At 43.9% G+C, this 13224-nt stretch overlaps 1 protein-coding gene across 1 annotated transcript in view; it reads left to right on the forward strand.

The window, feature by feature from the left end:
- The first annotated feature begins 668 nt into the window (after positions 1–668).
- Positions 669–13224, forward strand: part of LOC146829486 (NTF2-related export protein 1-like) — an 85436-nt gene continuing 72880 nt past the window's right edge. Inside the window, exon 1 of the mRNA XM_085608172.1 lies at positions 669–808. Coding sequence (XP_085464298.1) covers positions 797–808 — 12 coding nt within the window. The 5' untranslated portion in view covers positions 669–796. The remainder of the gene's footprint in view (positions 809–13224) is intronic.

The following is a 13224-nucleotide window of genomic DNA, read 5'->3' on the forward strand; positions in this document are numbered from 1 at the left end:
TAGGGTTACTATGATTGGTCTTAGGTTTTCTGTTTTCTACGTCCCCATTGGCCAGTTTTACTTCCTGAGCCCCTGGGAACTGTAGTTTCTGTTACTTATCTTGGCTGCTATTGAATAAAAAAGCAAGATAAGAAAGCATAATACTCGCCTCCGTGTCTTTAATAAAATTAAGACTTTCCGTCATAATTACTAGGAAAATCTACATTGTAATTCCCTGCCTGCCCGTCAGAAATCAGGCGGAAAAAACACATACGATTTAGTTTTGTTCACGCGCCTATTGCCATCATATTAGAGTGCGCAGGCGCACTACTACAGAAACCCAACCGGATACTATCAACTCAAGGTTCCAACTCGGCTGATGTTCTGTGTAACGGCCATCTTGAATTTTTCTATGCCGATCGATTTTAACTTAAACTCTTGAAATATTGTACTGAATTCGGATTAGCTTTCATCGCATTTTATTTACAACTTTAAGTCGCATAGTTTACAATAAATTATCTAATTACGTCCTTTTTTATCTTAGAAATTACAGTTGATTTTACTGGTAAATGGTTCGACCTATATTTGTATTATTACTAACTCACTAACATATTTTAAAAGTTATGTCTTTTTATAAACAAAATGTGGCTCCGTTTGCTCGTACTCTTCTTCAATGTAGCCATCTGTTCCTCGGGCGTCGAAGTCTGTCTTTCCTTTCCATAGTGTGAAATGGTCTTCGGATCCCGCCGCTTGCTGGACCTGTGTCTGGGAGCGCAGCTGCTTTATCCTGCTTCGTGAATCTGGGTGTACCGGGCACATGGCCGCCTCAGTAAGTGTTGGATCGTGTCAGTATAGAGTGGATGCCCTGGCTAACAAATTTTAGAACGTACAGAGGCTACTCGGTCTACCCACCCATCGGAAGTAGTGCCCCAGCTCGTCTTTTTCAATTACTCTCCCACTTATTTTTCTTAGACCCTACGAATGTGGCATTTTCTCGCAACGCAGATCATGGGTGGGCGGTAGTCGAGTGTGCCCACTTGTGTTTTTTTTCTTCGTGGCTAGCATGTTTACGTTAATGCGCGAGGGGTTTTGGGGGTGATGGATGTGGCCCCAGAGTTTTCAATCCTATGATGGTGGCAGAACTAGTGTACTTGGAGACATTAGCGCAGCCTCACAACAGGCACACTCTCCAGTATGCAATTTGTGTGAATTATTACCTCGTTTTTGTGCATATATTGCTGGAATTACTTCACAATGCCAGAAGGACATCGCTTTCCCTTCATGCCTCTTCATTTAACAGCGTAGTTGCAGTCAGACTAGGCATCGTGTTTTAAATGTGTCCTTTGCATCAACGCGAAGCCAATTTAAGCTACCTGACGTTAGAATGGTGTGACTGATTGTCATTTATTTATTATACCCAATGGTGTCACAGCGCTTTGCAATAGAACCAAGTACGTAACATAAAGAGATTTACATACTTATACGTTACCAAAAAACAAAATACACGAGTAGAATACATATTTACAACTCTGGGCTCAGGTGAATGCCTTGGGGACATGAAAAGTGATGTATTCTGGTATTAATTGTTCAGAATGCATGTTTTGTTGTGGAGTATTAAATTAACTTGAGTTGATTTTAGAGGCTAGAGGTAATCCCAGAAAGGATAGCCACAGATGACCAAGAAATTGACGGCTAGCCTTTGATGGGCTGTTGATAGTCCGATGGTGCTCTGTACCTGGTACCCCCGTCTAAGATTTACTCGGACCAATTTTTTTAGCTTAGAATCTTTGTATTCTTTTCTAACAATAGACACACCAAAGGTTTCAATCAAAATGTGAGAGTTTAACAATGGGTGTGTGTTTTTTTTCTCCCCCACCCACTCCCTCTTTCTTTTAAAGGTTTTGTGCTGGCTAGAGCTATTGTCATCTCACACACACACACTAGGCATGCACAAAGACACGTACAGGAAAGGGCTATTAGAGAGCCCTTTTTAGCTGTCTGTGCAGCTGGTTTTATGCAGGGGCTAAACGGCTTGACTGTCGGCACTGGTATAAGCCCAAACCGTATTGTGGATGTAACTATCTATACATGTATATCTTGTGCTCTGACTGTTACCAACATCCTAAACTATGGTGACATTAACAAAGCCACTTTTACCCTTTGTTTGAGATTACAGGAGACTCGTCTAGTGGAGTCTTGTTTGAATCTTGCCACATAACTATTTCTACAACTTTCAACAGTTTTATTCCTCAGAAGTTACAAGAAAAGAATAAAGCACTAGCAAAGCCAAATTACCTTGTCTTTCTTTATAAAGTGTTTGCCAACATATTGTCTTTTCCATTGCGTATTTAAAAATTTGGAACGGTAAAGTAAAACAACCAAAATGGCCACTGGTGCGTCATGATTCATGCTTGGTAACAGGTGCGTTATAATGCATGCTTGATGACACATACACACACACACACTGGCTGTCTTGTATGGCTTTTATCCATTCCAAGATTACAGCCGAGAGTGTGTAGTTGCTGGGAAAATAACAGAGGGAGCGGTCTTTCTGGGATGCATGTAACTTTAAATAATGCTCTGTTAGTCTTGCATTATATTTCTAGTCTCCTCATCCACACTAGAGTCCTCTTGGTGTAATTGTCAAATTAGGTCCCATGTAATGAATGACATTGGTGGGCGGGTAATATATATTTCCCTGAGACCCCACTCACCATGTGTCCTATTTTGCCAGCAACCACACGTTCATCGTGCTACACTGGTGATCATTTTAGTTTTATTTTCACCTTCCAATAATTAAAAAAACAATAATCAATAAAAGCATTGGGTAAGCTAAGATAATTTGGCTTTGCTTAAGCGGGTGCTTTTTCAAAAATAAAATTATTTTACAACTTCTGAGTGTTTTCAGAAAGAAGAGATTAATGATTTGCCAGTTGGTGACATAGTAACATGTTATTTTATGACCAATCCTGCATGACAGCCTTCACTCTGTGAACTCTACTACTTTCACATGTCTGATTCACAAACCTATATATTCTGCCCCTAGAAAACAAGCTAATTTGGTCCATGTGCAAAATTTACAAAGCTGAAAACGGCATAGGTCAGCTTTGCACTTTTGCATTGCGCAGGTTGAAAAGGAAAAAAGCATAAAGTAGGTCAATAGGCAGAATATTTGAAAATTATCTGCAGATACAGAATTGAAGTGCAGAAAGGATCAGTCAACACTAGCAACAGAAGCAAAACCCGCAGAAGGTATGTTCGTTGAGTTGATGGAAGTGTATCAAATGGTTCCTTTGATTCTCAAAGTGCTCTTTGTCCAAGTTAGAGGAAAACAGCCAAAGATTAATAAAATGGCAATATTACATTCCTACTTTTTGTGCAACGAGCATGGTAACTGGGATGTTGATGTTTTTGTACTGATAACATCTTTTTAACAATGTCTAATAAGTGAAGTGTGTCCTGGGCATGTCATGCTTGTACATCAAATACATTTCTCATTTCTTAGTCATTTTATGCCAGGTGCACATGGAAACATTTGTGAATTGGAATCGAAGTCACAATCCACCATCGAAATTCAATACTGCATGTCATTTAGGATAGTATTCATGTTGTATTGTATCTGGAATTTCTAAAGCGCGACTATCGCTCTGAAGGAGTATCTTGGCACTGTGCAGTCATAGATGAAAAGAGTAGTCCGATTTGCCTTGGGGAGACTGCAAGGTGTTGAATGAGAGAGAAGCATGGAGAGTCAGGGGTCCAAAAATCCAAGATTTTTATGGATTTGTTGTGGGTTCTTTACCCTATGAGAACATTAAGACTACAATGCCAATGCTGATAGCTGGTGCCAATTGTGCACCTATACATAGATGTAGCAATTAGCGGGTGTTAAATTTGACCCTGATTCCGTTTTTCATCGTTCGTTATCCATCACCTGTCCTTTTCTGTCCACCCACTTTCACCTTCCTCAGATTTGTTATTGAGCTCTTCTGCTTCTCTTCATGCATCCCACCTGGGCTTGTGTGAACTGAAATCACATTTTACGCACATGCAATTTTAGATTTTCGCTTGGCCCAACTTCTTCATTATGGAGTTTGCGTTTGACTTGTAATCCTTTTTAGGTCTCGCCTGACCCAGCGCATGCGCTGGTGAGACTTATTGAGAGGGCTCCAAAAAGTGCTACCAGGCCAGCCTAGAGCTACAGTGCATGTGCGCGGGCGCGCGCTTTACCGCAATTACTTTCACGGCCGCTTGGCATAGCCAATAGGTCTTGCTTTTGGGGCCTTAGAAGTATTTAGTTATGCAACTGTTGCATGGCTAAACACTTATAAGGTCCCAAAGGCGAGACCTATTGGCTATGCCAATGCTTGTTCAGACTTGCATCTCAAATGAAAGTTGGTGCTTCAAAACAGGTGTGGGGCACCATTGCAATGATGGTCTTAAGCCTTTATTCTGAGTTGTGCATAACACCATAGTATTTCTGGTTGCACAGTGAATGTCTCCTGAGAAATGGGGAATTAATATGGGAATCACTATTTTTGCACCCAATTCGCACATTTTGGCATCGTTTACCTGATGAAGTGCATGGGGTTTAGGAATGCAGTTTTACTACATCCCTTAGTGATCAAGATTCTGAATGAAGGCCTAAGTTTTCAAAAGCAGGTAGATGAACTAAGCAGCTCAGCCTCCAAATTAAGTTCTGTTTACAAAATTTGAGGCCTGCCACATAGAAGTGATTCTCCTGCTGATCAAATTGTCATTTGGACTTGATTTCAAAATTGCCTTGATGCAAGCATTGAGCATTATTACGTCTCTTTGATGGAGTCTTCTAGTCCAGCCCCAGACCTGAATTCACTGTCTACTTTCTCTTTTCTAAGGAAGCATATGGAAGTTTTACTGCAGAAGTTGGACTCAGACTTTTGGCATGTCATCTCTTTTGTCTGGCCTACTTCGAAGCATAGGCTGAGAGTTGCAGCCCAATCTAGGGTTGTATGTCCATTCGATGTATTAATTCGAACATATTCACAAGTTGGTGATAGCTGAACTGCTTATTATAATGCAAAGAAACTTGTAATTGAAATTCTGTTTACAAAGGGGTTTGAGCCATTCACATGGTCTGCAATTTTGCAGTAGCAAAATACTTATGACCACACTGTTTCTCATCTACAGGCAGGCTTTCTGTTCAGTGGATATTCCGGCAAAAATACCAAACGTTTTGCCCAGGTTTAACTTTACCTGGAAAAAAAATAGGCAAGGTTACAAGAGGTTGTCCCAAAATAAATATATCCTGTAGATCTATTGGAATTTAAGCCCCCTCCGCTCCCCACCAAGATCCTATCTGCCGCCCGAAGAGGATGAGACCATCTTTATTCAAACCCCACCCCCCCTCCCCCTCATCCTCTCCTGGGGTATTCCATCTCACATGAACTCCATCAAAACAAAGAAAATTGAATTCCACTCACTTTTGTCGAACATTGAAAGAAATTCGAGCTAGATGTATGAAGCAACTGAATAGCAATTGCCAAATTGCAAATATTTGCAAATAGCAATTCGGTAATTGCTATTCGTCATGTATCAAAGACCGTGCATAAAATTTAGCGGGTCAGTATTTTATTCACTTTGTTTTTTAGGAAATCACGATTTGTGATTACCAAAAGGTGAATGGGGTCGCAAATAGTGAATGTCTCATTTTACATTGATTGAGGACATCATAACCAGGAAGTAGTGCTGTGTTTTAAAACTGGATAGTATTGCTGCTGGCAACTCCTAACGGGATCCAAGTGCAATCCCTCTATATGGTTGCCATGAACTCGGTGTGAGCCACCAAATGTCAAGAAAGGACGGTGACAAGGATGCCGCAAAAAGATATCAAAGTTCTCAGAAAAGGAGCTAGAAATCCTTATAGAAGAGCGTTTGGCAAGACCTCCCTGGCGGCACCTAAATTTGAGGGGAAAATTATGGGATGAAATGCAGGACAAATAAACTCAGAAGTGACCCAGAGAGCTATAGATTAGATACGTAAGAGATGGTATGATTTCAGATCTTGTACCAAGGAAAAGGTGGCAAGCCGCCTAAGTGATGCGAGAGGAACTATACAAGTACCTTCCCACCACCAACTGCAATTGAGGAACTAGTGCAAACAACACTGGCAGCAGAATCTGTCAGTTGATTTGGTACAATTGACACCTGACGTTTCACGATAAGTTCAATATTGCATTATAATGCCAAACATGGTTTAGAATATGTTTAAGTGGGACACGTATACCTTTAGACAATAATTAAGGATGTAGTAAATCGCAATATCTATAGTGTTCATAATAGTATGTACAGTAGTAGTTTTCCTTGTGCCTTCAAAGTGCATTATGAGAGTTGGTAAAAAAATATTCAGAAACTGGCATTCTAAATAATTTTAATTGAAAACATAACCAATCTAAATAAATTACAGTTAAGTATAAATCACTAAGCAATTGCCAGATCATTTTAAAACTGCTATCAATGCTCAACGAAGAGACTTTTTAGAAGGGGAGTGCCATGAAGATGTACATATGCATGTAGATGAACACAATGATGGTGGCAGCCATGACAGTCCAAAACATTCTGCCAATGTGAGTCCTGCAGTTACGCAGTATACAGACGCTGTAGATGGTGTTGAGCACATCACACCGAATGTAACACAGGAACCTGTAGTGGGCCCTGGGCAGTTGCGGGGAAGATTCTAAATTGGCACTCATCAAGCTTCACACACATGATCCCAGCAAAGTGTTGCAAATGAATTTACTGCAGAAAATCCCCAAATATTTGGACGGTTGGAACACTTTATGCTAAAAGATTGTCACCTGCAACAAAAGCAAATAAGATCGCTCAATCAGAAACTGGTAATACTGGATAAAATAATGACCACACTATTACATGGTGTTTCTTATACTCTTGCAGGAAATCAGACAGGCGGAATGAAAAATGTGATCATTTGATGCAATCAAGACCTTATGTACAGAACTCTATCAGGGGAGACGCAGGGAGCGCCATAACTCATCCTGTATCGGTGGCTTAACTCGTGCAATCAATAGTTTTGTACAGGCCTCAACCATCTTATCATGACTCATTGAGTTTACAAGTGGAAATGGGTCACTACAGCGCAGATGTTGCTAGAGGACTCCTTGACAGGACTAATGCAGTTGCTAATGTCACACAATTTGGGGAAAGCGAGGATCAGCCCTATGTCATCATCATTTTAGCCACAGAGTATGAATCTATATTGAAGCAGGAGTCACAGTGGTGCTGGGGAGAATGTAGAAGCAAAAAACATCTGCTTGAGGCAAGCGCAAGCCTTCAATTATTGTGAACTTTTGCGTAATTTCAATTGCCAATCTAGCATTTTTTGTGTTTAGCATACAATCACATGAAAACGAGATTTATAGTGTTACTACATTACCTCAACTGAAAATAATGGTATGTTATGGTTTCAAGGCATCTGTACAGTTAAAGCATTATGAATACTTTAAAATTATTTTTTTGTTTATTTATTGGTTTTTTTTCTTTTTCCCATCAATAAACATACAATCAAGGTTCAAGTTCTGCAGTGGATATATAGCTAAAACAAGTGGGAGCATATAGCAAAGATAAATCAGAATGCGTAAGTGACAACAGACATGTACATAGCTTAGCAGTGTGGACCATTATACATTACCGAGGAACTACAATAAGTCAAGGAGCAAACAGAACATCATATATTTGCCATTACAGACTGCAGTAAAATTGGAGCATCAGGGGCTCTATCAGTATATAGCAAAACAGTTATGGTACGGCAGGAGTATCATTAGGGAGGATCAGAGCGAGCAGTGGTGGGCACATGCAGAGGAAGGCAAGGTTAGGCTTTAAGACGTGGCCTCATCAGTGTAGGGGTGTTCCAATAAATGGCTGCAGTGGGCCCCAAATGTCACGGGGACGAGAAGAGCGGGTGAAAAGTTTGTCATAGTTGCAGAGTTGATTTTGCCATAGGATCATATCTGACATCCAATCCTTAAATTTGGGCGCCCGCCCCCTACCCTATCATCAGGCTCTGCGCCATTTGGCTAGAGCAAGGTAGAGGGACACACATTTTCGGTGCTTGGCTGGGAGTTGTTCAGTATATCCTAGAAGGGCCACAAGTGGGGATCTCAAGAGGCAAAGATCATAGAGTTCAGGGCTGTAAGGACATTGTTCCAGTGGGTATGTATATCCGGGCAATCCCAGGCAAGGTGCAGAAAGTCGGCGTTTTCTACTCTACACCTGTCACATCTGTGTATATCCCTCAAGCCAAATTTGTGGAGTGTAACCGGGGTATAGTAGCTGCGATGCAAGAATCTATAATGGATTATACGGAGTCTGCAATTGGAAGAGATCTGCTCTGTTTGTTTGCAGCAGAATAGCCATCGTGCGTCAGTGAGATCTTGACCCAATTCTGCCGACCATTTAGCACGCGCCAGGCATGGAGGGTACTCCACGTCGCTATACAATATGTGGTAGAGTGTGGACACCAAGTGTGAAGCAGTGGGGGTGCGCAAGACGCGGTGTAAAGGGACAAGTGTTGCAGGCTCTGAAGGGTAAACGGTGCTACTGGCTTGAATGCCATGACGAAGGCGAGTATATAAAAACGTTTCCATAGTGGACGGCGGGGATCAGAGCACATCTGTTGGAGGGTGCGGAACTTGCCATTACTATATAGATTCCCCCCCCTCCCCCAGCAACGAATATTCCGTATACGTGCAGTTTTTTTTGAAGAGCCCTTGCAGTAGTGATAATTTTGGGTGGTATGTGAGCGGGAGGAGGGGGGGGGGAGAGGAGTATAGACAGGGTGCGTGCATAAGATCCAGGATGCGATACCAGGCTGAGAGTGTGCAATTTACAGAAGATGGGCTGCGTCTGCGGGGCGTAGCGGTGGACAGAATGACACCATCTAGCGGGATAGGGTCTGCAAGCCTGTGTTTGGTGGCAACATGGGGTGTATAGCGAGGTGGATGGAACCAATAATGGGCATAGTGAGCCTGGGCACATATGTAGTAGAGCTCAAAATTAGGTATGTCAAAGCCTCCCTGGGAATAGGTCTGCATTAACGTGTTCAACTGTGTACGCGGTTGTTTACCGCCCCACACCAATCGAATCAGATCTGACCGTAGGGTGGCAAAGAAGTGTCGTCCAGCATCTTAAGGAATGTTGAGGAAAGGATGTAAAAACTTGGGGAGGATCACCATTTTGATAACGGACATGCGACCGGCCATAGTTAAGGGAAGGGCAATCCATCGGGTAATGCAGCCTGTGATGTGTTCCATGGCACACCCATAGTTGATTCGCATCAACTCGTCCTGATCTGTCGTTACGCGGATCCCCAAATATTTGGCATCGTCCTCACACCACGCGAGCGGAAAATCTGTGTCAAAGGGAGTGACCGAGCTGGTCAGCGGGAATATCTGTGATTTGGACCAATTTATGTGGATACCGGATTGGCCCACAAATTCAAAAAACTTGCGTAGTAATAGGTTAAGATTATGATGCGGGTCTTTAATATATAGGGTCACATCGTTCGCATATAGGGATATGAGTATTGGATGAAGGAGACAGCGGAGGCCCATGTGGCTATAATGTCTAATTTTTGCTGCCACGGGTTCCATAATTAGGGCAAATAAAAGGGACGAGAGTGGACACCCCTGCCGCATGCCCAGAGAAAGAGAAATGGGGTCGGAGGTATGCCCGTTAATGAAAACTTTCGCCATGGGCGAGGTGTACAAATGCCGGATCCATGCTATGAAACCTGTGGGAAGTTCCATACACTGCAAAATAGTGAAAAGGTAGTCCCATTCCACTGAATCAAAAGCCTTTGAGGCATCAAGAAAGACCGCTATCAGTTGCAACCTTGGTTCCACTGTCTGCAAAATAAGGTCCTAAGGTTATCGGACGTGGCTCTTCCCGGAATAAACCCGGCCTGATCTGGGAGAACCAGTTTGTCCATAAGCAGGCTAAGCCGATTTGCCACTAATTTAGCCAGGATTTTCGTATCTGTATTTATTGATGAGAGCGGCCTGTAAGACTCGCAATGATCCGCAGGTTTGCCAGGTTTCAATCAGGATGTAATGAGCGCTTCCCTCATTGATGCGGGTAGGATCTGTGTCTCCTGGGCCTCCAAGTAAACCGCCTTAAGCACAGGGAGCAACTGGTCAATATACATTTTATAAAAATCGATGGGAAGCCCATCAGAGCCCGGCGCCTTCCCCAATGCCATTTGCATTATGGCTTCATGCAGCTCGTCCTCCTCAAATGGCGCCATTAGAGACTCGCACTGACAGTCCCCTAGCCAACCGAGAGCTATATCTTTTAAATAGGGGGAGAAGTCAGGGGGTCTGTACGCTGCGAACTGTATAAGTCCGTATAGTATGTAGTAAATATTTTAAGGATGTCTAAACTGTCCCTGTACCGCACGTCGTCATCATCCACCACATCCAAGACATAATTTGAAAACTGGGGTGTCTTAATAGCACTCGCCAGTGCTCGGTCAGGTCTTTCTCACTCTCCATAACGACGGGTGGTGAAATATATTTGCCCCTAAATTTTACCTCCCGGCCCGCAGTGTCGGTATAGTCCGGGAGTTTCTCGCGGAGTGTGGCGCGTATGGCACCAGAATCAGTAGCCCACATGTCTGTTTCGAGTTGTTTGATTTCAAGTTCAAGGTGCCTCAGATTCCTCCTGATATCACGGAGCACTCTGAAACTTTTTGAAATGCAAATGCACCTGACTGTAACTTTAAACGCCTCCCATAGCAGGAACCGAGCCCTTATTCCTAGTAAAGAAATCTGTAATCTCTTTCCCCCAATTCGGCTTGGAATACAGCATCTAAGAGGGCCTCTGGTACTAACCTCCAGCAGCGGGGTGGTAATGGAGTTGGGGGGCATCAATTCAAGGCATACCGGCGCGTGGTCTGAATAAGTGCGCGCCAAGCGAGTGGCTATTTTGATCCATGGGGTCATACCCCGGGAGGATATCCAGTAGTCCAGTCTAGACCATGTTGCATGCCCTGCTGTATAGAAAGTGCCTTCTCTAGTGGCGGGGTGTACATAACGCCATGCATCCACAAGGCCATGCTCCTCTAGCAGCCCAGAGAGGGCGTCCCGAGCGTTTATGTAGTGATGTGGAAGGGGAATGGAGTGGCCCATAGAGGGGCAAAGAGCAGTATTGAGATCCCGGCTCCATATTACATGTGTGGAGCCTATGTCTAGGATGTGTCCCCATAACGTAGTGAAGTAGTTGGGGTCGTCCGAGTTAGGGCCGTAACTGCAAGCTAGGGTGACAGACTGTGTGGCCAAAGTACCCCCAGAGTACACAACTACGGCCAGAGGGATCGCTGTATGTGCCCCCCAGTATGAACGGTGTATTCTTCTGGATTAAAATAAGCGTGCCCTGCGAGTATGTGGAATATGAAGAGAACGCTCTTACAGAGGCCCATTTGGAGCCAAAGCAGGACGGGCGTCTAGGGTCCATGTGCGTTTCCTGGAGCATAGCTACTTGTATGTGGCGCCTATCTATAAATGCCAGTATCTGCCGCCGCTTGCGAGGGTCCCGAAGGCCCCTGACGTTCCACGTGATCAGTTTGATGCAGTGCGGGTCTGTCTGTGTCAGCATTGTAGGTGTGGTAATGTTATATGATAACATAAGAGAGAGCTCCCCATCACATATTGATGAACATGTCGAGTTGTACCCATCCAATACGTACTAAAGCAATAAAAACAGTACCCATCCCATTCTTTCCCTCCCAGAACCGTAAACCTCAAGTCGTCTACAAAGTAGACTAATAGTACTCAAACCACCCTCGCCCACAACAGCGCCCCAATCGCACCGGCATACTGTAGACCACCCAAAAGTCCCCAAAAACTCGGCCAGTCCATACTAACCAGATTAGGCCAACTTAGCAAAAGAAAGTCAGAACAGTTAATAACAAAAAGAAGCAAGTAACAGGGGGTATCTCCCATGGGGAGGGGAGCACCAGAGGGCAGCAGACCCGTCCCTTAGCCAACCTCTAACTGTCAACCCATAATAGGGAAAGAGTGGCACGGGGGGGAGGGTGCTCGGCGAGGTATCAGTTTCTACTCACAGTTCAGCAGTCTATGTAGAAACACGGTTAGGACCACAGTCCATGATCGGAGCCTCTCAGTCACTTATTTGTCCGTGATTCTGAACAGGAATGTCGGTCCAGGCTGAGATTGTGGACAAGGGTGACATCCGCATACGAGGGGCAATGCGTCTGATGGAAGTGTAGCATAAGCATGGGTCAGGCAGGGTGAAAGCAGTTCTCAGCGTAGGGGCAGAGCCTTCGCCCCTACTGTCTCCGCTCAGCCACTGGATGGTGAAGATGATCTGGAGGCGGGGTCTCTGCGTGGGGAGCATCTTGCGATGGTTTTCAGAAAGTCCTCCGCCTGTTGTGGGTTGGTGCAGAAGACCTGTTTGCCATTGTGTGTAATCTGGAGCTTCGCCGGGTATAATAGAGCATAATCCAGCTGAGACTTTTGAAGTTTCTGCTTAACAGTGAGAAAATTCTGTCGCGCCTCTTGTACCGCCCATGTAAAATCTGGATAGATGGTGAATGTATTCCCCTCAAATTGCAGCGACTTCAGTTCTCTGACTTTCTGAAGTGCAGCATCATGATCTCTATAGTTGAGAAGGCGCGCAATGATTGGTCGTAGGGCCTCTCCCGGAGGGGGCCGCGGGCCAAGTGAGCAATGCGCACGCTCAACCCCCAAATGCGGCAAGAATGAATTTTCCCCAAAAGAACTTTTAAGAAGGCGTTCAATGTAGTCCTCCATGCGCCTGATGTTCGTGCTCTCTGGTATGCCTAGGATGCGGACATTGTTGCGGCGGCTCCTAGCTTCAATATCCTATTTTTGGCTGTTATTACCCGTAGCAGCTTATCCATTTGTGTTACTTGCGTTTGCATCTGGGCAGTGTTGTCCTCATTTTCGGATATACGCCGTTCCAACTCTTTCAGTTTCCCATCGTAAGCATTAAAAATACTTATTTAACAAGCTTGCAGCGAGAAATATTGATAAGCAAAGCTGTCAGATCTTAACTTTCCCTTCTGCAGCTCTAGATTCATCGTGCATGAGGTGGTGGTATCTGTTCGTCCTCCTCATCAGACTCTGAATCTCACATTGTAATTTCCAATCCTTTTTTTTATTTTTTTATATGTAGATAGTGTTCAGAATAGCACGTTACTGCAATTTTACA

The sequence above is a fragment of the Triturus cristatus genome, chromosome 5_2 (assembly GCF_964204655.1).
Source record: "Triturus cristatus chromosome 5_2, aTriCri1.1, whole genome shotgun sequence".
Classification (NCBI taxonomy): Eukaryota; Metazoa; Chordata; class Amphibia; order Caudata; family Salamandridae; genus Triturus; species Triturus cristatus.